Source organism: Rhopalosiphum padi, chromosome 2 (assembly GCF_020882245.1).
Source record: "Rhopalosiphum padi isolate XX-2018 chromosome 2, ASM2088224v1, whole genome shotgun sequence".
Lineage (NCBI taxonomy): Eukaryota > Metazoa > Arthropoda > Insecta > Hemiptera > Aphididae > Rhopalosiphum > Rhopalosiphum padi.
In genome coordinates, this window is record NC_083598.1 from 71,034,260 (window position 1) to 71,058,404 (window position 24,145).

At 25.2% G+C, this 24,145-nt stretch overlaps 1 protein-coding gene across 1 annotated transcript; it reads left to right on the forward strand.

Annotated features, from left to right (window-relative positions):
- Positions 1–1,660: 1,660 nt before the first annotated feature.
- Positions 1,661–20,903, forward strand: LOC132920038 (alpha-tocopherol transfer protein-like). Its single transcript, XM_060982071.1, has 7 exons — positions 1,661–1,820; positions 2,956–3,099; positions 6,550–6,706; positions 11,883–12,135; positions 14,967–15,077; positions 16,998–17,106; positions 20,383–20,903. Exons 1-7 carry the CDS (start codon positions 1,781–1,783, stop codon positions 20,517–20,519), a joined length of 951 nt encoding a protein of 316 aa, XP_060838054.1. The 5' UTR covers positions 1,661–1,780; the 3' UTR covers positions 20,520–20,903.
- Positions 20,904–24,145: the final 3,242 nt, after the last annotated feature.

Consider the following 24,145-nt stretch of genomic DNA (forward strand, 5'->3'; position numbering starts at 1 on the left):
GCAGTTTTCAACGGTAAGGTCAGTAGCAATGATGTAACAATTACTAAGTACATTTTGAATTAAATACTGAAGAATTTTTATTACATATTTAGTTATCTAAATAATATACCTATATTATTTATAACTCAATTAAGCATCAAATATTTTGTTAAGTGACTTACGTCTATTAGAAAATAAAAATATATTCTTTGCTATTTGGCGAATGAAATTATATATGATGATATATGAATTAAACATATTTACGTATTATAAACATACTCAAATGTTTAAGACATAACAAGTAAACAGTAAACCAATTTCGCATTTTAAAAACTTAGATTTCTTAGTTTAAGTTTTATAGTCTTTACAATATTTACAATAAATAACATAATATATGTATTCATATAATTTTACTCTATTCGTTTATAATTTAATGAAATTGATAAACCAGCTTTTAAGTAGAAACATAAGATTCATATTATTATTTTATAACAACTTGCAATGTGAATCATAATTTTTGAAACATATTACATATATAATATATTTTCCCATATAATTATTATTTAATGGAAAATATAGTATAGCATTAGTATTGAAGTGATAACTTCAAGGTACCTATATAGTTTTTGATGTTATATTTTTCTAGCTTTTTACGTCTAAATTTATACAAATTAAATATAATTTAACACTGAAGGTTAAAATTTAATTGTGAGTATTTCAAGTTAACAAATAAGTTAAAAAATTATTTTTTTGTACACATAGGTATTATACATTAACATAATGTATGATACAAGGTATAGTTTATTCTATTTATCAAGCAAGTTATGCTGGATGTTCAGTGAATTTATTACTTAAATATTATATACACTATGCTATTGCCTGAAGTACATTACATTATTTTAATTTTTAAATATTTTATAATGTCGACTGTAAATGTATAAAATTTTGTATACAATATATTATGTCACATTTTTCTATGGTTAAGTCCATAAGGACCAATGGGAGATAGGAAAAGGTGTATTATTAGAAACAAATCGTACAAAACCATTATTGCTAATTGATTGCAAAATACGGTTTATATCTTATTTATTTAAGCTTTTTTTATATGATTTTTAAACTGTTAATAAATCATAAAAATATTATATTGCTTATTTATTTTTTTAATTAGGTAAGTAAAAAAGTATGACAAGTCAATAAATAGTTTTAAGATTTTTATTATGCATATTATTCAACACTTATACTTAGTTAGATTTCAAACGATTATGCAGACGATGTAGAGTGCGTAGACACAAATAATATTCAAGTCCTCGTAGTTTTAAAACAAATACGAAACATATGTCGTATTTTATAATAACAATGGTTAAATGCAACTGCTATAGTTTATTATTATTATTATTTTTTGTTTTTCTAGAATTTTATTATAGTTCCTTCCGTATACAAACAGTGTAAACTATAAGAGACGTTTTGGGAATAGTTCTGGGATTAACAATAATAGGAAAACAAATTGTTTTCTTCACATTATTCGCCATAAGATGTACATACGCGTACGCGAATCGTAACATTAAACTGGTATGCCTAAATACTCGACGACCTTGCCACCACTTTTCGCTATGTTTATTTAAAATAGATGTTTATCCGTTCCCCTCCATATCTAATAAATTATTGTTACGGGAGCAAATGAAGGAAACGTGCATCTCGTATTCGAATAAACATAACGATTTGATCGCCGACGGTCAATGAGTCTATACCTATTGTGCTCGAATAGAAAACTAACGGTCTCGTTTTTCAAAAATATTTAATCATGCCTTTAATAGACGATGAATCTGGAATCGTTCTCAAGGGTAAGCTTATACGCATTACGTTTTATATAATAATAAAAAAAAAACGATATGAAATTTTTTGAGTTTCTCTCAAGGACCAGCCTTTCATAAATAAAACCTAACCTATACTGGCTTTCTCATCGGTTACAGAGTCATTATGCACCCTCAATAACTTATTTTTAGTTTCTCACCTTATATATTTTAAATAATGCTTTTTTACACTACGTAACTACCTTTGATTCGTGCGATTTTTGATCTCTTGTTTCCTTGGTTGGCCAATCACTCTTTTAATTCCACTTATTTTTAAGCATATATAATAATATCCCTAACTTTTATATTAAATACTCAAACCGATCTATAACTTTCAAATATTTAATCTTGATTTGCATTTTCTTACTCCACTGGAAATTATTTCATTTTTCAAGCGTCATTTAGGCCATTTCAATATTAAAGTTTCTCTCAATGTTATAGATTCCAAATCATAATTGTTTATATAAAATTAAAAGTCCTATATCTGACATCTGATTTTTTTATTATTATTTGTTCTTCCAAATTTTGAATTACCTAGATTAGTTAAAAAAAACATGACAATAATGACGATTCACATAAATAAATAATGCGAGCTATAAGTTAATTGACGATTGGCGAAAATAAGAAAAGAGGATTCGGTAAAAATTACAGATAAACTAGTTGATGTTGGAGACTAATTAATATATTTTTTTATTAGATTAAGGTTTAAAATACAGTGTTTATCAACTTATTAAAATCATCGTTTTTGTTAATTGACTTTATATGGCATGTTAAAAATTATATAAAACCATCTTAAGGATATCGCTGATTTATGATAATTGATATAAAATAATATATTTTGATTTCTGATGTTCCTTGTGTTCTTTGGTTGATTTATTTATTTTCCAAATATTATTATTTTAGAGTATCCTTTGGCCTTTTTCTAAAAAAATTAAAGTGGTATTCATGGTTTGCAAAAAGCTAATTATTTTAAATTAAACTTTTAAAATATTTTTTATTCAAATTATCTTTTTAAATGATTATTATTGACTTTGTTTTATACTTAAAATAATTTGATCTATGAAAAATTATCGATAGGATATTTTTACAATTAAATTAATCTTGACGGTGTATTTGTATTTTTTAGAATCCATAAAAATTAAAGAAAAATCAATTGTGCCGATAACAGCAGACGAAGAATATGCAAAAAATCCAGAAATATCCAAAGAAAATATAGAAGATTTAAGAAAATGGATTGCAACACAACCACATTTACCACAAAATATTCCAGGTAAGTCGTTTTTTAGAAATAAAACACTATCAATATTTTAGATATATAGTTTATATAATTGATGTACCTTAATTTGTTAATATGTGAAAAGTGTAGGCAAGTATTATATTATTATTTATATAATTTATTTTATTTATATATTATATCTATCGCACGTACAAACAATTATAAAATTATAATAGAATTCGTGTTTTAAAAAGATGATTGCCATGAACTCAACTTTTTAATTAATTTAATATGGATTGGTATGTTTAAAATTATGATTTTTAAATGTATATTAAATACAATTTAACTGAATAATCTATAAATATTCAATGTGGATATCTTAGGTACCAATCTATTTCATAAAGTTAAATGTCTATGCATTTGAAAACACATAAAGTTTATGTAAATGTTTTTATTTCTTAACTTGGATTTATTGATGCAATTTTAAAGTAACCTAGATTATTTTATAAACAATAGACATAGGTAATAATTTTAGTTATAAGGTTTAGCCGGTTTAGGTATTAATATGAAGGTGTTACAATGATAGCATATTTACAATACGTAGCTACATAGGCATATATTATAAACTATAATATAGCAATAAATATTACTATATTAGGTCCTTATATTTATGCGCGTTGATATTTTATAAATTATGTATTATATTACTGTACCTTTTTTTTTTTTTGAATGAAATATGTAGTATAATTCTCGAGAAAGTATTTTCTAGTATTTATAACTAATATTGGTCTGTGTTTAATTAATACTTAGATTTTCTTCAGATTATTTTAAGATACTAAAGTATTATTATATTATATAGGTAATGATAATATAGTCTTTGTTAACTTTTTACGATATTATAACTATCTTTAATATATTTAAATGTCATTATAATTTAATTCCTCCACAGACTATTAATTATTATAATTATGCTGTTAATAAACATTCATTTGAATTATGATAATACATTTGTGATTTTATTTATTAAATAGTTACCTAATACTGTCAACAAGCAATAAAATTAATTATAATGTCGTATACGCCGATAACATAAAATATAACTTACAATTTTAAGTAACTAAATAATATTTATTTTTATTAAATACATTTTAAACACAAACATGATAAAGATATATTTATTAATTGTTAAACATTAAAAAATTGGATAGGTAATTTATAAATTAATACTTATAATATTCATGAGTCACGAGTCACTCTTAATAACTAATTAGCTCTATGTTTTTAAATGTAATCGTTGATTGTTTTAGCTTATGGTTACCTGTTTATAGTTATTTAAAATTTGTGTTAAATAATATATTAAGTAGAATAATTGTTGTTAAAATCGTTAGTTTTATTATCTTAGTTCCCATTAATACTAGTAATTAATAGTAGTTAATATTTTATAATTTTTACATAATAGTTATAATTTGATTTAAACTTTAACTGACATTAAAATGAAAGCAATATAATATATATAATATATAATACAGCTAATTATATATTTGTAAACAATTTTTGAGTTCAATAAGTTAAATATATTTTCAAATTTTTAATTCTAACCATATAGGTAATATTTATACTTAAATTAATTATTGTTCATGTAATAAAATAAATATTAGATTTAGCATATTTAAATTAACATAGTTTGTATTATGTCGTTTACCTTCAAGTTTTCGTTAAAACAAATACATTTATGTTACATCAAGGTTTTTTTTTTAAGATTTTGCTGAATTAATGATCTTATTTTATTACGATTTACAGAATTTTTTATATACATATACATGAACAAGTAGATTATAGAGATACATTTTTAATTAGTAAGCATTTTTATATTTATTGTATTATGTCTTGTGTATTTTATTTATAAGTAAAAATTGCTAACCATTTAATTTATGTTGAAATATGTTACGAGAAGTCTAATGAAAACAAATTTGTAACTAACAATATGATATAATAAGTTAAATATTATTGTATGGTATATTAATTGTAAATTTTTAATAATTTCAAGTTACATAAATATAGGTCTAGGGTAGATATAGAGTTGTCTCAATACTCTCATTCCAATGAAAATAAAAGCCTGTATATAATACGAACAAGTTAGCATCAAAAAGTATAAAAATATTTTTTAATAATGATAATTAATATATTGATGTGATTTGGAGCAGTTAGGGTTGACACTTATTTCAAGTTAATACCTATTTGGTGTTATTTCGTACATTAAAGTAGCTTACAACAACCTAGGTATATAACTAATATATACCTTGTATATAATTGATTGCAATCTCAAAGTAAATATGTGGTGAAGTTGAACAATTGTTATTACATCATATAAGTTTGTAAACTACAGATAATTAAATATATTTAAATATTTGATATTGAGAAGTGTATAAATAAACTAAAGTTAATTTAATTATGATGTGAGTATAAAGATGGGATAATTAGATAATACTTAATGTCAAAGTAGATGTATTTTGGTGGTATTAATTTAAGTCTAAAAGCTCAGTATGATGCAAACAATTATGTGGAAATGAATATAGGTATATTCAAGATGAGTTGATCCTTATTAGCGAGGTAAGGGTGCCAAACGACAACTCGTCGTATTCAATAATGGATTGAACAAAAGCAAAGTATAAAGATCAAAAACAGTAACCCGAAGTGAAGAGTTTGGTATTCTGTTTAATAAAATCTATAAAAGAGCTCTACCGGTTAATATTTAAATACATTTTTACTACAGATAATATTGCGGTACGCCTGTTTTAAAGTATTGAACACCTATTAGACTACAACTTGGCTAATTCTTGGATAAATATATTATTATTCATCAGTATAGTATTAGATAACTTATTTTATACAATCATAATTCAATAATTGGTCATGAAAATAGAAAATACTTGTACCTATCACCTATGTATATAAGTTATCATTTGTTTATTAGGTTTATTAACCTTTTAATATTTATCAACAAAGTAAAACAAACATTTTTCAAAGCATAAATATATTGTGACATTGTCATTGTGTATAACAAGCATATTCCAAAGCAAATAATACGGAAATATGCAATTATTTTGTTTATTTTTTTATTTCTATAATTCATAAACAGAATTATTGAAGTATTAATTACCTACATTTATAGTTTCTACTTTTTTTAGCAAATTAAATACTTTGAAATATTAATTGTACAGGCATAGATAATAATTGTGGGTTATAGGAAAAAAATATACACCAATTTTACTTTAAAAATAGCTTCCTATTAGAACTATCAAATTAGAAATTTAAATAATATATTAGTTTAAATTTAAGCAGTGAACATAAACTTACCTATCTAATATATAGAGGATTATAAATATTAGTATAATATATGCTTTTATAAGACGTATTTATGTATAGGTATAATTGCTTGTATAATATATAAATGTTATAAATAGTATAATAAATATTTGAATTAATCACTGCTTTATTTTTCAGAGGAAATGCTGATACTTTTTTACCACAGTTGCTTTTTTGATATGGAACAAACCAGAAATTGCATAGAAATTTACTATACACTTAAAACAGAAACTCCAGAATTTTTTGCAAATCGTGATATTTCCAGGCCAGAACTCGTCAATGCCTTGAACATTTTGTAAGTAAACTTATTCCATTTTCTTCTTTTGTGGTTATTATTACTACGATTATCCAATATATCTAAACTTTTGAAGGATATTTAATGTTGGGTTACTAAGTTGTTCCTTGTAAAACTTGTTGTAAGAACATGTATAATAAAGAGTTTCATTAGTAAGTACCTATATAGTATATATTGAGTCTTAATAACTAGGTACCTACAAAGGTATATTATTTTATTTAGTGTACTAAAAAACCGGTTTATTCGAATTTATCATACATAAACCGTGAACCGTGACTTATTGATTTATAATTTTTAAATATGTATGTTCTAATTTTTGTTTTTAACTTTAATTTGAGTTTACCTTGCTTGTAATAAATAATTTAACATTTAACAACCGAAATAAAAAATATGTAGTATTCTGTATTCTCTTTGTCTATATAGTTCAGTAATAACTTATTACTTCAAACATTACACTAAAGTCTACATGTTAAGGAAGGTGGGCGTTTCATTGCAGTCGGTAGGTATGTAAATATGTTCTCATTGTAATAATGCTCTAATATACCTGTAATATGTTTTACACAATAATAAATTGTTAATTAAGTGGTCCAAGTTGCAGGACACTTTGAATATTGACAAGGCTTGGTATTACATATTAATAAATAGGAAGTGTCTGAATTAATGTTTAAAAAAACAGTTTACACATACAACATACGTATACCTATATAATACATAAATTTAAATCTCCTAAAGGAATATTATAAATGTACATGTAACTTTAGTACGTCATATTGACTGCTAAATAAAATTATTAATTGCAATAATATTTAGCTTTTGTTTGTTAAATATTTTTGATCTTAACCTGATTCAAATTTTATTTTATTTATATTTATTTAGGTACAATATATAAAAGTGTATTAAATGTGTGTATATTATAAACACAATATACCTATTCGTTAGTAAAAATAAAAATATACCATGTGTAAATGTATATAATATAGGATTTATATATGTTATTAAAGGTTATGAATAATTAATTTTAATAATTGAATCACAATATTTGAAGTATTCAAGTACAGATTGTTAACTGGTTTTATGCAATATTTCGAATTTTGAAACTTTATATTATAAATAAAACAATAATGGAAAATGTAAATTATTGTTGATTAAATTTTTCTTAAACTTTATACTGATTACTAGATAATCCTTTTTTCTGAAATCAATAAATAGAAATAGAAAGATAAATAAATCTTTATATCAAAAACTATTTACGTTTTTGAAAAAATATTTTTTTTATATAACTTTATTAATTTAAATTGAACCTTGAATGAGTAGTTTATTAATAAAATATGTAATGTTTTGATGGGAAGAGTAGAGTGACAAACAAAATCGTGTAGCGGAATAGGAAATCAAAAATACATGGAGTCATTCAAAAAATTAAAAACTTAATAAATAATAACGATAAGTAAAGAGTACTTTTGTAATAATTTCATATAATTTAAAACAAATATTTGCAAAGACATTTATAGTTTATGTCGTTTATGATGTAATCACCCTGTATAGGTGATTATAAAATAAAGTTCTCGACAGGAAACCACTGAACTATAGGTTATTTTTTTCGTCATACAAATGTAAATTACAGGTCTAATTTCACGAGAGGTCAAAATCCATCATATATTTTTATTGTCTACTGTAAAAACAGAAATATTATAACAACAGCAGAGTCACAAATGACAATAAAAACTGATAGCTCAACCTTCAAGTATTTCGATATAGTTTAGTATATAAAATAATTACATGTTAGAACATTTTGGCTAAGGTTAATATAATAATCAATAATCTCGTAGGTATATAACACAAAATATGATTGGATTATTATGAAATTAATGTAATATTTTCTCCTGATATGTGTAAATCTGTAAATGATTTTAGTATGGTTTTCAAATAATGAACAAATTAATTAAATCCTTGGAAATAGGTAGCTAAAAACTAATAAGTTGAAAAAATGGTGATATAATATATATTATATTTTTTATCGTTACTCATAGAAATATTTTTAATCGTAATAACTTATTTATACATATAAGTATAAAACATTTAATTATTAATTTAATTACCTAGTATACTTGTATAGTTAATTCACTAATTACACTACTATAGATTCAATCCAATGATTTTGTTATTTAAATGTCTTGTCTTATTTTAAATATACCTATTTGGAAAATTACCATTATAAAACCTATAATTATGTTAACCAGGAAATAGTAAGTAACAAAAATAACAATTAAAAACATTTACACTATTTATGTTGAAATATTTATCATTATAATAAATTAACTTTAATACAGGTTTAAGGAAATATAAAAGAATACTTAACTACTTATCAGATATCAAAAATCTCATAAATAATAAGTAATAACTAATGTGCAGTAATAATAATATAATAATTAAAAAATAGTTAAATAATTTATCAATATATAGTTTATTTTCTGAGTGATATTTTGGTTAGGGTTTCGACGCCAACGGTTCCTGAATTAAAAAGATACTTCATCTACACATGACACTTCGTCTTACAAACGTACGACATATTAATTTTGAGTTCAGCGGTTCCAATTTTGTATGATAATCTTTAATAATATTCTTAGTAAAGATAATTGACTTATTATCAACATTTAAAATTTAAAAGTAAAAACATTATTTGTATTATTTTTTTGTGTGTTTTACGATATTTCAATGTTTAAGCAAGCTATAATTAGGTAGGTATTTAAATATTACAATTTAAAAACTCATGTATTTCATAATTAGCCTAAAAATTAAAATATCGTAAAAGACCTAAGAGAAAATACAGATAATCTTATCTTTAAATTATATAATAGATAAATCCACTCATTGTTAAAATTTACTACACAAAATTGAAGCTACTAAACACAAATTTGTCCTTTTAACTTACATTGATAAAAACAAATTTAAAAATAGTTTAAAAGCATAATTAACCTGGGAATATTATTGTATTTTATTCGTATTAGAGAGATAAAAAAAAAATATAGTACTTAACAAAACTAAAAAATTGAAATACATTGTAAACATTTTTTTAAATTTTAAATTATTGTACATACAGTGTTATAACTATTTACTACTCAAACACATTCCCAGTTTACAAAATAAACGCTTACACGTCATTTTTTTTTGCATTATCCGCGTTTTTTCCATTTTTCTGTAAAATTCTTTAGTAAGTATTTACAACGTTAAAATACGAATTTATATTAGACCAGAATTATAGAGGTAGTTAAATATTAACGGATCTCTTAATCGATAACAATATTTTCTTTTATTGTGAAATAATAACACATAATAATTTCAAATACGTAAGATGATAATATTATTTTAACATCTTATAAAATGTATACCTACAATTTACATCATTAAACGTTTTACAAAATCATTATTTCGTACTTTCGTAGTGTCTAGTAAATGATTACGTTTAATATTAATTTATAATAGAATATTGTAATAAATATTCAGTACGCTATGTAATTGTATAATATACATCATGCAATATTTATATGTATAGGTACCTGATTATTGAAGGTCGCTTTAATTTGTATTATTGGTAACGAGTAATAACATTTTAATACGTGTAAAATTGAAAATACGATTTAAAACATTGTTTTAATCGCTTCTAGCTAGGATAAGTTTGCATATAAATTTTTGAATTTTGACACACACACACACACACACCACACAGTGTTTACTATTAAACTTAGATAATGCTTAAGTATCCTGGTAATCGGTATGCACAAATGTCTAATAGAATTTAAATATGACTTTAACTAAGTGCCATATTTTTTGTCAACAAATTAAGAAAAATGTATAAAAGAATTACCTAAATGATGTTTTGTAATTTACTGTATTGTAGGTAGGTATGTTAAATTCTTAAAACATAATACTATCTTATGTGTAGGTTTGGACGATGAAGATGTTTTCATTTAAGATTTAATATTAAACATGGAAACAACTATATAGATGTTTGTATAACTAATAATGTTTGAATCAATATATATATATAATAATAATATACTTATCCTAAAGTCGACATGTTAGTTGTTACCTAGATAACTATATATTTTTATTTTATTTTATCTTTCACACTTTTTCGATAGATAAAAATAATCTGAATAATTTAAATTTAAAATATTTTGAAAAACAATGATCGTTTTTCATAGAAATAAGGATGTATAAAGTCAAATATTAGATATAATTATTTGTTTAATGTGTGTAATATACTAATATATACTACTTAGTTATAAACTTTTTAAAGCTGATTTCGTTTAATTTGGATTTTTGGTGATCCGGAAGGGTTCCAACAAGTCCGGATTAATGAGACTCTACTATACATTCTTATTCATAGATATTATTATGTACCCATATATATATATAAGTAGGTACGTAGAATGTAAAAGTACTTACTGGTATACTGCACAGTCATTAAACTAATTAAACTAAACAAATTTATCAACACTATATTTTTTTTGTAACTTAATGAAAAATATCCAAATAAAAACATTTGTATGGTGTTATAATTATTTGATAATATTTTATCATTATCATACAATTTAGTATACAAAAATTATTTAAAGTGAAAAGTTGTCATCCTTCATACAATCATCCTTGAGTAGATTATTTACTGTTTTGTGATATTTAAGTATTGAATTTAAAAGTGTTCACTAATTTAGAGTGGAACTCTATTTACTATATTATTATTATCTATGCTTTTGATTAATGTATTCAGCTTATATTAAAAATGCTTGTCAAATAAACGCAGTTCTATATTTTTGAAATATACTTTGAATGAATAATAATAAATTATAATTGTAAGATGGTTTTAAGTCTTTATAAATGTAAAATTAAAATTTTTATGAAATTAAATATACTAAAAACTAAAAAACAAATATGAAATGAAACTATTTTGGTGCTTATTTGTAAGTACTATAACTTATATTAGCTATAGTTACATACCACCCTCAAAAACTGAATTATTGTAAAATCAAAAACATAAATTTTCCAGATCCACTTATAGAATCTAAACCATTATAAGATATTTGTATAATTATCTATGGCCAATAGCGTTACAACAAAATTTTTATTTTTTAAATAAAATGATTTAATTACACTGCTTAATCCCATTGTGTATTTGCAGAGATTACGGATGTTTGCCGATTCGCAGCCCAAATGACTACCAAATCATCTACCACAAACTACGAATTTTCGAGGCCAATAAATATGTGTTCAACGATGGTGTAAAGTTGTTGATTATGGCAATGGATGCGTGTTTCAAGGTGGACGGTACTTGTCCCGGGTATATATTCTTATTTGACATGCGCGGTGTCCGATTGGGTCATCTCACCAGACTGAGCATATCTTCACTCAGAAAATTCTTCACTTTTATACAAGTATTTACACAATAAAGCATTTTATTATAGGCACTTATATAATTTATAATATGTAAAAGTGGATTTTTTCACTATAGATTGTAGGTGTTGAATAAAAACAATAAATGTTTTTTCATATTAAATAAGTACCTACTTTTTATTACTATAATTGATTTACTGGCAAGGTTAGGCCAGTAGGCTGCATCAAAGGTGGTTTGTAGTTTAATCAGAAAGTCATCATGTTCGAGAAAAATGTAATAGTTGGATCAAAAATATATATCGCCTATATTTTTTTATTGGGATAATCACGTAATATACATAGGTACGGACTTTTGTACAATTATTTCAGCACAAAAACAATTAAACAAAATAAAACTAGGTAATTGTTTTACCAATTACCGGTATACTTAACTATTTAAGTATTTTAATAACATATTTTCAATAAATGCACTACTCACTATTATTGGCCACATTTCAGTTGTTTACTTTTTTTCTGGTTTTGCGAATGGGTCAAATAATTAGATCAAGGTTGACAAGAATATACAAACGTGATGTACCTACTCACCTAGTATTGGATACATTATAAACGTACCTCTTTTATTTTAATTAAGTAATGTTGACATGTTGTACCTTAATGTTTAACTGTTTGAAGTGCATACGCAATTGTGAATATTGTAATAAATTTAAAATTAAATAAACTAATAATTTATGTCGAATCGCAGCTTACGGTGAACTATATTTTTTCTCTGACTTAAGCACAACAGCAAACTTGCTTTCAACAGAATCAATTTCGTGTTATTATAGCTTTAATATTAGAGTTAATTAGCCTAATATATAACTTAAAGTTGATATAATCATAATTTTATCTTTTTTTTTCTTTACCAAAAACAAGGAACGGGTGGCAACTGTTTACCACATTACTAAATAATAATTTTGTAATTTTAATTTTCAATTAATCCATAAAAACTTTCATATTTAGTCATAAATCGATTTAAAATTAAAATATCAATAATAAAAATTAATAATAAAGAGCAATAAGATAATATTTTCATTTTTAAGTTTTATAGTGCGTCAATTCACTATTTAAGTAATATTTAATTAAAGCTAACACCACAAAATTGGTTCTTCTTAGTGCAAATTTGTTTAGTAACGCGTGAGCTAGAGTTAAACAACAATTAACATATACCTAACTTGCTTTTAAGAAAATTTAGATACTAAAATTAAGACTAGAATAAGTTTAATAAAATTAGTTTCGTATCGCCGCAGCTTTTTAATTCGCGGAAAAGCGGAATTCTAAACTTACAATTTAGTAATCAAAACATTTTTTTTTTAATATTGTATACAGGGACTTATTACTTATTTGAATGATTTATATTTCGATGATAATATTATTTATAATAATATTGTTTAACCGCATCTATTATACCATTACAACTAATAACTAACATTGTTCATTTTATAAAAATACGAATATTTGATATTTTTTTAATGCGATAAAAAGATCACTCGCCATTGTTGAGTAGTACCTAATTATTGACATTAACATAAATAATCAACTAAATCTTTTATTATTATATCAATGCATTTTTTCCTTTTTAATTTATTTCGCATTGAAGCCAAAATAATAACGTGTTGTTTAAAACTTATATATAAGTACGTGTTTACTGGGCGTTATAGACATGCCAATTTGTATAATATATTAATATATGATTAGGTATTGAATTTAATTAAAAATTAATTATTGGTTATATTTATCAAATAAGAAGTTAAATGACATGCTGGTAAAATATGATTTTTCTTACTTGAAAGACCGATGTATATAGCTTATAACTACTATTATAACTGAAATCAAAATATTCACAATAAAATACAATGGTAAAGAAAGTTAAATATTACTCATGTGAAGTAAAATATTTCATTAATACTTAGCCAATAAGTGTATCTTTTATGTATTTTATCTTTTAATTAAAATACAAATTCACATTTATTTTTTGTATCGTAAAATGATAATTGTTCATTTGATATAACCTGCAATAGCCCATATATGAAAATGCACTTGCAGCTAATTAGTAATAATTACTATGCATACTACAAAAAAAAAAAAAAAAATCAAATGTGTAGAATTCGATATTTTCATATTTTTTCATATTTTGCATTGGAAAAGGGAACAGAGTGTCTATAATTTGTGTGTTCGTTATTTTTTGTCATCTGCTTTTTCAGTCCAATACAGTATATAGAATACATTTCAGATTAAAAACTAATAAATTTATTGTTTTGTTAGTTTGCGTAACCATAAAGTGCAAGAATGGTATTTCGCATATTTAGAAAATATCCTCATATACTCAACTAATATTATAGGAAAAATTTAACTTTTACTATTGATAATATATCTACTAATAGTTCTATTGCTAATATGTAAAAGTTTGTTGCACGACCTTGGCCTATAGACCATAGTAGTTTTGTTAAATATCGTAGTGTAATGAACTATGTGATATATTAAGTATTAATACTAGGCAAGATACCTATTATTATATAACGATGCGCTTATTCTAATAAATTAATAAAAATATTTGGTAATAAGTAATAACTTGTTTTTACGATGAACACTTAATTATTGTATGCTTATTTTTGTAAAATACCAATACATTATTTATTATAACTCTTTGTTTCAACATAGATAAAAACTTGAATCCCATTAAATATATTAAAATAAAATAAAATCCAGGAGTAGGTAAGATTAGGTATTAATTTTTTAATTAATTAGTTGTTTAAATATTACATTCATTTACATATTTAAAATATGGTTTTTAAAGTAAAAATTAATTTTGTTTGTTATTACATTATGACTTTAGGAAGGTTTACCTGTTCGTCTAAAGGGTATACACGTCCTGAACACGCAGTCAATTGTTGACAAAATTATGATGCTGTTAAAACCTTTCATGAAAAAGGAGCTGTTGAGTATGGTAAATATAAATTATAATTAATTATTTTTAGTTATCGCTTTTTTAGTGTCTGCTGATATTATGTAAACTAAAATAAAATATATTAATTGATTTTTTTGGACCTTTGTGTCAGTATAAAACAAAAAATTTCTTTCAAATTACATGACGAAAATACGAATGTATCGAAATACGAGTATATCTAGGTGTATTTCTGAACATACCGCTAGCTTCTAGCTTTAACTATAGCCCGTGGTCCACATATAGTCATATAGAGACATATACCATATAGTGTTTACTGTCTACTATACACTTTATATATACTATACAATCAGAATGACTACCTATTTTTTTTTCTTATATAGTTTTACTTGTTTAATCTGTTATGGGTTTAAAATGTTATTGATATTGTTTTATTTACTATTTATTTTAAATAGCACACATATACATTTAACAATTATTTTTTGTATACCTATTACTTATACACTCCCTCAAAATTTCACCTGACACATAACGTAACTTTGAGTCAAACTTTCCATTACTATAAATCACTACAGTAAACATTGTGCTATAAATATATATACTGCTAGAGTCTAACTCGCCGAATATAACCATTCAATTAACCATTTAATACCTATAGTAATACCTACTGTTGAGAAAACTAATACACTACGGTCTCAGTTGTTTTGAATTAAATCTCAAGTCTCAACCATTTATACAGTACCCACCGTGCAAAGAACTGTTACAAATGTTCCAGGAATATAAACTTTTAAGTTCCCTGGTAACATAACAATGTAATATTCTAAAACTATTACAGGAAGGTTTTCGCGAAACATATATTTTTAAAAATTGTTTGTATTTCGAAATACAATTATAAAAGGAAAAACTTCCATGTAACGGTCACCGAATAAGGGACCAGAAATAATGACCGTTATTTAGAGTTCCCGCTATATAGATGACAGATGTATTAATGTATTTTCGCATAACACTTTACGGGATCAAAAAAATGACCGTTATATAGAGGTGACCGTTAACTGAAGTTTTACTCTAGGTATTTATTTAATAAATTTATAGCTATGATACATTATATTAGCATATTGGAGTATTATTTAACAATATCTAGTGTAGCGATAACTGCAGATTAGCTCCTAAATTTTTCATATTTATTACCGAAGTCACCAGTTTCATAGGATAACACTACTTGCCTTCATTTCAGCCACGGCTGAGCTACGCATGCCACATCTCGTTTACATTATAGTGTTGTTAGGCGGTGACAAGATAATATATCCAAACCAATTTGTCATTTATCAGACTATATAGACGCTTTTTATAAAATGCCAAAAATAATATCTAATGATGTATAATATGTTATACAACGTAAAAGACTAAACTAAGCGATTAATGCGCGAGTAAGTGAAATACCTACGACGACATCTCACTGATTGATGGGCGTACGCCGTCGCTCCAGGCAAAATACTAAAGTCCTAATATCCAAATGAGTAAACCATTTAACATTATTATGACGTAGGTAATCATATGGATTGTATAATACGCTTGTGCGTGTATAATTAATATATAAATATGAACATGATGTGTCGTTATTAAAATGCAGCTATACGCATATTATGTTACTTTATTAAATTAAAAAAACTGATTTAATTCGTAAAATAATAAAAATAATAATTTTTGTAAGATATACTTAAGTATATAGCAATATAGGTTATTATATATTATTATAATAATATGGTGTGTGACGAGTTATCGATCTAAGTTCTAAGTATATCATGACGACATCATGTGAAGCTACCTTATAATAGTATGCAAAACGAAATCGTTATGTATACGAATCGCTATAGATCTACCATCTGTAATCTGCATATTTATATAATATTTTTTAACGACGAAATTCGATTTAATCGTTGTCGTCGGGCGGCTTTGTTACAGGTGCATTTCTACACGGAAAGGGACGTGGAGAAAATTTACGGAGCGGTGCCGAAACAGTGTCTGCCCGAAGACTACGGTGGTCTGGCGCAATCCAGCGAGAAAACGCACGGTACGCATAATAATATATACAACTGTTACAACTTTATATATTCTTATACAATATAACATGTAATATGTAAGTCCCGTGTACATTATAAGTCACAATATTATAATATTATGCAGCCGCGCGTATCCATCACACACGCATGCGTGCAAACAATATATTCGTCCTCATCCAAAGTATATAGCTATATAGGTAACGATTAACGATCAAATAGGCATACAAGAATGTGTGTCGTGCACGACCTATGTGTACGGTTGTGCATACTAGCTATTATACAGAGCGATTTCAATTTTCTTTTTCTACCGTCGCGACAATGCGAAAGCCCGTGGTATCTGATATAAATATGTATAATAATATCATAAGTATACGGTTTTTATTTAATTCCATACAATTATAACGGGAAAAGTGTATTATACGCCATATTATGTGCGCTGTATAATATAAAAATAAAATAAAATATATTCATGTTTATAATATTAGTCTATATATTATAATATGTGTCTCGTATCGATCGGTACCTTAATAGAGTAAGGTCGCCGAGTTATATAGGTAGATAGGTACAGATGACTTCTTAAATAGACTGTGTATATGATGTACAGTATATAAATAGGGCCTATATTGCAATAATATTATGTGTAGGGTTAACTAGTTACGTGCACGACTCGCACGACAAAAAGCACGCGCACACAAATGTAGCAGGCGTATAGTAATATTGTTTATGCAAAATTGCAAAAATATTTATTATTTTTTATGCAGTCGTCCGGACGCACTATCCTAATTATGATGATTACTACTACGAACGCAACTGATATATATATATATATAATATATAGGTTAGGCTATACATACATATTACGTTTATATAGGTAAGTAGGTTCTCAAGGTCCGCCACGGTTGCATAATAATATAATATTGGTGTGTACGGAAATTTTGTGGTGGGGGTGATGCGAGAGTATTGTGTCTTCGTACAGGTATATATGAAATATAATGGAATATTAAAATATATTCATACGAATGCATAATGTTATTATCACATATACATGTGATATTAGGTCGGTGTTATCGTGATTGCAATTTATCATATCATTTACGGGTATACCGCAGGGGTTAAATCGCGCGTTTTGACCCGACCAGCGGATGCGTGCGATTTTAATTTAAGCCCCTCTTTGATCTTTCCATTATCGTTGCTACTTTTTAAACATGTGAGATTTTTATTTTTATTATTTATACATATTAAATTGCCTATCGCTATACGTGTCACGAGTATTGTACCTATACACATTGATAATTAGGTCGTCGTCACGTTAACGACAGTAACGCGTAAACGTGTTTTTTACTTATTCACATATTATGAATTAAAATAATTTATGAATGGAAGACACTCGTAACTTTTGTGTTTTTGGACGATTTTTTCTGGCTGTCCACCATGTCCATCCTTTCTCGCTATACACATTCTGATATCCACCAATCCATGTATACTCTGCTATTTGAATAGTTTGTAATAGAAATTATTATAATAATGTAATTGATAGGATATTAACATATACACGCGATATTACCTTACCTGATACTTACCTCAATACATTGGAAACCTCAGAAGGGAACATCATATTAGTTATATGTATTTTTAATTTAAGTTTATGCATGAACTATGAAGTAGTAATTCACCAAAATCTTATTTAAAAATTATTGATTGGAAATTGCACGCCGAGATACCTTGATTATAGTGTATAATGACATTTTGTAGGTATACCAAATAAGTATCAATTATAAATCTGCTATTACCTATATTAATCAATATCACTAATCTATTCAGAATTTCAGCACATTATATACCTACACGGGTTGTTGTAACTTCTTACATTGCAATTTTCTTTAAATCTTAAAATTTTGTCTTTATAGAAATTTAAAACTATTAAATAGGTTTCTGCATTTGTTAATTGAAAGTTTATACCTATATTGTTATTTGTTTTCGTAAAACGAGATAAAATCATTAAATACACGAAATTGGTTAAAATGTAATTAATAATTTAAAAAGAAAAACTAGATTAGTACTAATTTATTATGAATGTTTGCTGGGATAAGAAGGTTTAAAAAGTATGGCTCACCACGGTGAGTGCAAGAAGAAAATCACACTCCATATAGCAGTGCAACACGATTGCGCACCTTTTACCTTTTTTCTTTGAGTAAATACAAATATTTAAATAAATATTAATTCAAAAATTTACCAACATTAATAATAACGTAGAACGTAGTCAAAAAAAGTAAAAATAAAAATAATAAGTACATCACAGTAATTTATTATTACACATAAAAAAAAAATATTACAAAAATCAAGTTCTTATAACTTTTTAACACAAATATGTGGTCCTATAATATCAGAAAATAATTTTTTTAAGATATCTCATCATTTTTATATTTTTTTTCCAAGTATATTTACTAGGAATGCAATATTTTCTTCTTGCTCTTTACGAGGCTTTTTAATATTTTGTTGTTTTGTACTATATATATTTTTTTAATAAGATTTACTTTGAATAAAATAAAATATGTATAACTTGGTAAATAGATGGATGAAATGTATAGAACTAAGCGTTATTGTGGCTATGGAAAGATTCTGGCCTATTGGTTGTTCATGCTTCTGTTGAAGGTTTAGTTTCCCATAAAATCGATGGAAAAGCGGTATCAGATGATGTATAATTGTAATCTAACCTAAGACTACGTTTTTGTGCTTAAAAGTTAAAAGAACTTGATTTTTTTTTTTTGACTTGTAATAATACATTACTGTGATGTATTATTTTTAATTATTGATTGATTACACCGTATTACGTTATTAATTATTATTATTATCGTCTTTACACGAGTACATCTTGATTCTTTATTTTTATAAACGAACATCGGTATATTATTCCTTTTTTTGACACATCATTACTGTGATGTATTATACGATTTTTTTTACTGTACGTATTACGTTATTATTAATGTTGGTAATTTGAATTGTTTTGACTTAGTATTTATTTAAATATTTGCGTTTGCTCAAAGAAAAAAGGTAAAAGATGCGCAATCGTGTTGTATTTTCTCAAATATAAAAAGATAAAAAGTGCGCATTGCGCAATCGTGTTATGCCCCCATATAATAGGTACCTATATTATTATAATTGTACCTAAGCAATAATAATATGTATACGAATAATTCGGATAGTTTTTCTTTTTGATTTAGTCAGTTTAGATAAAAGAAAAAGGAATAATAAAAACACCAATTGGTAATTGCATTTTGATTTTACAGCTCAATTTATCGAATGGATGAAATTAATGAAGCCTTTATTAGAAAACGACTATCAATACAAAGTCGATGAATCAAAGAGGCCAAAAAAGAGTAAGAAGTCCGTATCAACTGCATTTAAATCGTTGGAAATCGACTGATGTTACAAACACTATTACAAATTACAATGTTTTAATGTTGCTCACATATATACATATATTTATATCAATTATCGAAAGATGAAAAGAACCGTAATTTATAACGACATATTCATGGATCGGGTAAAAATAAGGTTATTTATAAATATTTATTTAACTTATTTTGTTAAAAAAAATACTTAACTCTGATATTTTGGTAAATGTAATTTTTTTTTTATTATTATAATCATAGGAAATTACGTTAACTATATTATGTTCATGAAACTGTACACAAACTGCACAAGTATATATAGATATAAGTATTTAGGTATTAAGCTATAATATTACATTATGGCTTTATGTGTATATAATATATATATAAATAAATAGTTTATTATAAAACAATAATACATTTTTGGTAATTACTTGACAATCTCCGTTGTTTGCGCCAATTCAATCGTTATCCGTCGGTCAATCGGTTTGTTTGTCCATTGTATTTACTACATAGATAATATCCATCTTCGTATACAGGTTAGTATTATTGCTCTATCATAGGTATATACTTCATCCGTTACAACTTTACAAGTAACGTCATTATAATAAATTACATTTATGTACCCGAATTTGCTAATGTTACTATTGTTACTGTAACTTAAATCTTAATAATACGTCCTGCGTAAATAGTATAATATACTTATATACCTATATATAATATATATAGTAGGCAGTTATAAAGTTTTTAAATATACAATATAAAAACTATTAGTTTTTTTAGGTAGATAGAAAAAATTAAGTTAGTAAATTGAATTAGTTTTTTAAATTATATTTACTATTTATTAGTTATTTATTTTCAAGAACAGCCAAAAATGTTTTTATAATTTTATCCGTTAATTTACAAAAAAATAGCTAGTTATGAGATAAGGTCAGTTGTATATAAACATCACGTAATTTGTTTTTAAATAGCAATGTTTGTTCTACAAAGGGACATTGGTTCTTAATTTTTTTTTACAATTTTAAACTACTAACTTGTTTGTGTGGGGGGGGGGGGGTACAATAAAACTAGATGGTGTTGAGCATCTCTAGGACCTGTGCCCGAGTAGCGCTAATGTTGGATTTATTTTTATCACTATTGAATATTTAAAAACACTTTTTTAAACATTATTTTTGATTTAATATTTTGCGTGAAAAAAATTCACATCTGACAAGAAATAGTAGAACATTTGAAAATAATATAATAAATTATTTTTTTGAAAATTCTATTCTAAAATCCAGTTAATTTAATTTTAGCATAGGTAATTACCTAAATTAAATTATATTGGCCAGAATCATATAGTAAGTTATTATCTTTTATTCTTGGCATTATAATTTTAATTATTAAATTATTTGTAATCATTATTTTTAAAGTGAAAATCTAGTGGGCAAGGGATGAAGAGAACATAGAAAGCAAAAACAAAAAAAGGTCAATTTAATTTACAATTGACATTTATAGTTCAATACTAGATAAGAATTTATGTTTACGTTTTATAAATATAATAAAATAAAATACAAAAAATCATAATATTTTATATTTATATAAAGCAATTATTTGAAATTTAGCACGGGCCACTGCAAGGCTAGTTGCCTATCCCTGCTATAAATATACATTCCACTTTTAAGGTGTTTGATATAGGCAATTTGTATTACATTTTTCAATAAATTGAAATGTTTGCTCTAACGAGTCTTACAGTTCTCACTAACTCGTGCAATGGTGCAATAGATAATTTGACCACCCATAATGTGCAATCAAATAATAATAGTTTCTCAAATCTTAAATTGTAAATCTTTTTAGCCATTTTTAAAACTCAAGACCACATAATTGACCCATCAAACACTCGCAACATTACTGAATTCAGTTACGATTACGAGTAATAATATACAAATAATCCTTTATTTTATTGTTGGCTAAGTACGAGATTATGTATAAAAACTATTACGCATGAAAAAACGCGTAGTAGTCATAGATGTCCGCATATGTCTTGATTCTCTCATCGTCGAAAAACTTCTTTATGCTGATCATGCCTAACTCATTGGTATAACCACCAACAAGCATTTAATAACCTATGTATTTCATTTTCTTAAATAACTTTTGCTACATTGTTTATTTGTACATTATAAAAATAAAATGATCGTTTAAAAAAAATCATAATTGCTGTTAAACCTTTTATTAGTATATATATCACTTGGTTATCTATCACTGTAAAATACAAAACTAGCTTTTTTTAAATCGTAGCATTATTACCCATGAAACTAGTCGTAGGAGTAATAACCTTATTAGTTAATGTATCTATTAGGTAAAAAAATATTTAAATTTGAAGTCGTAATTTCAGATTTTATATTAGTTATATAGTATATTATACTAAAACTTTTATCTAAACGTAAACATTTAATTATATTGAGGGTACATGATTGCAAGTGTATTTATTGAAAGTACCTATGTTTACAGTTGATAAAATGTTATTAAGAAATTATTATTTAATTGTTATATAATATGGTTGTTGACTTATTTCTTACTACCTGAGGATGGTGCAAATTACACATGTTGTATATATTTTGGGGCAAATTGAGTACAGCCGTTGACTATACGTGGATGCATGTTTTTCCTAGTAACACTCAAGTATCGCCGATTGATTTTATTTAGGCATAGATAATTGGTCACGGGGCAAAAAAGGATCGATTCATATTACACGGTTATATGGGTACAGACTATACCTAGGCAGCACGCCTATGTATTTAATGTGTTTAATACAAAAATTAATAAAAATATTTTAACCATATTAAGTGTTCAAAATCAACCAGGGCCTATCCAATGGACACGCTTTTAGTGGTATTTTAGGGGCACAATTTTTTTTGTTAATATAATTATAATAAAATAGTATTTTTTTGTTTTAGTGATTGAAATATAAAAAAAAATGATAGAAAAATGAAGGAGCGATTAATAGACAATGACACAAATCATAGCAGTATAACACCATAACCACATGTAATCCAGAGATACTTAAATGTGTAAATAAGCACTTTTTATTTGTTACTTCATAAAAATAAGACTTTTTTCTTTCAATCAGTCTTTATATTTGTATGTTAAATTGGAACATAAATAGATAAAAAATTTAGTTAAGAGTACGCTTCACCCGCCTGTGTTTTCTTTGTTTTACTTATGTACATGGTAAATTTTCGCTCAGTAGAACCTATTTTGTGTGTTTTGCTTAAATAAGTGAATAAATGTTCTATTATCACACCTAAGGTTAGAAAATTATCTATTTCTTTTGTCGGGTATTCACGGTATTTTAATTTTTAAACGAGTTATGAGTATGTAAACTATTAATATTTGAAAATATTCGTAATTTATGTAAAAATTAAAGATCCGTAAAAAACCGAGGAAATACAGATAATGTTCTTATCTGTAAGTGATATTAGGTCATTTTTTTTTAATATTTAAGTTTAACACATAAAATTGGTTCTACTGAAGAAGAATTTGCCATGTTGCACTTTTGTAAGACGGAGATAACACGCGCAGGTGTGATGTCTTATAGAATTATTCTGAAATAATATTGTGCAGAATAAGTTTACACCAGCAATAAAGCTTTGATTCAATTACATTAAAAGAATCTGAG

Coding starts and splice junctions, on each gene's coding strand:
- LOC132920038 (XM_060982071.1), top strand. CDS start 1,781: ATGCCTTTAATAGACGATGAATCTGGAATCGTTCTCAAGG. Junction 3,100..6,549: donor TTTACCACAAAATATTCCAG/GTAAGTCGTTTT, acceptor TTTATTTTTCAG/AGGAAATGCTGATACTTTTT. Junction 17,107..20,382: donor ATCCAGCGAGAAAACGCACG/GTACGCATAATA, acceptor TTGATTTTACAG/CTCAATTTATCGAATGGATG.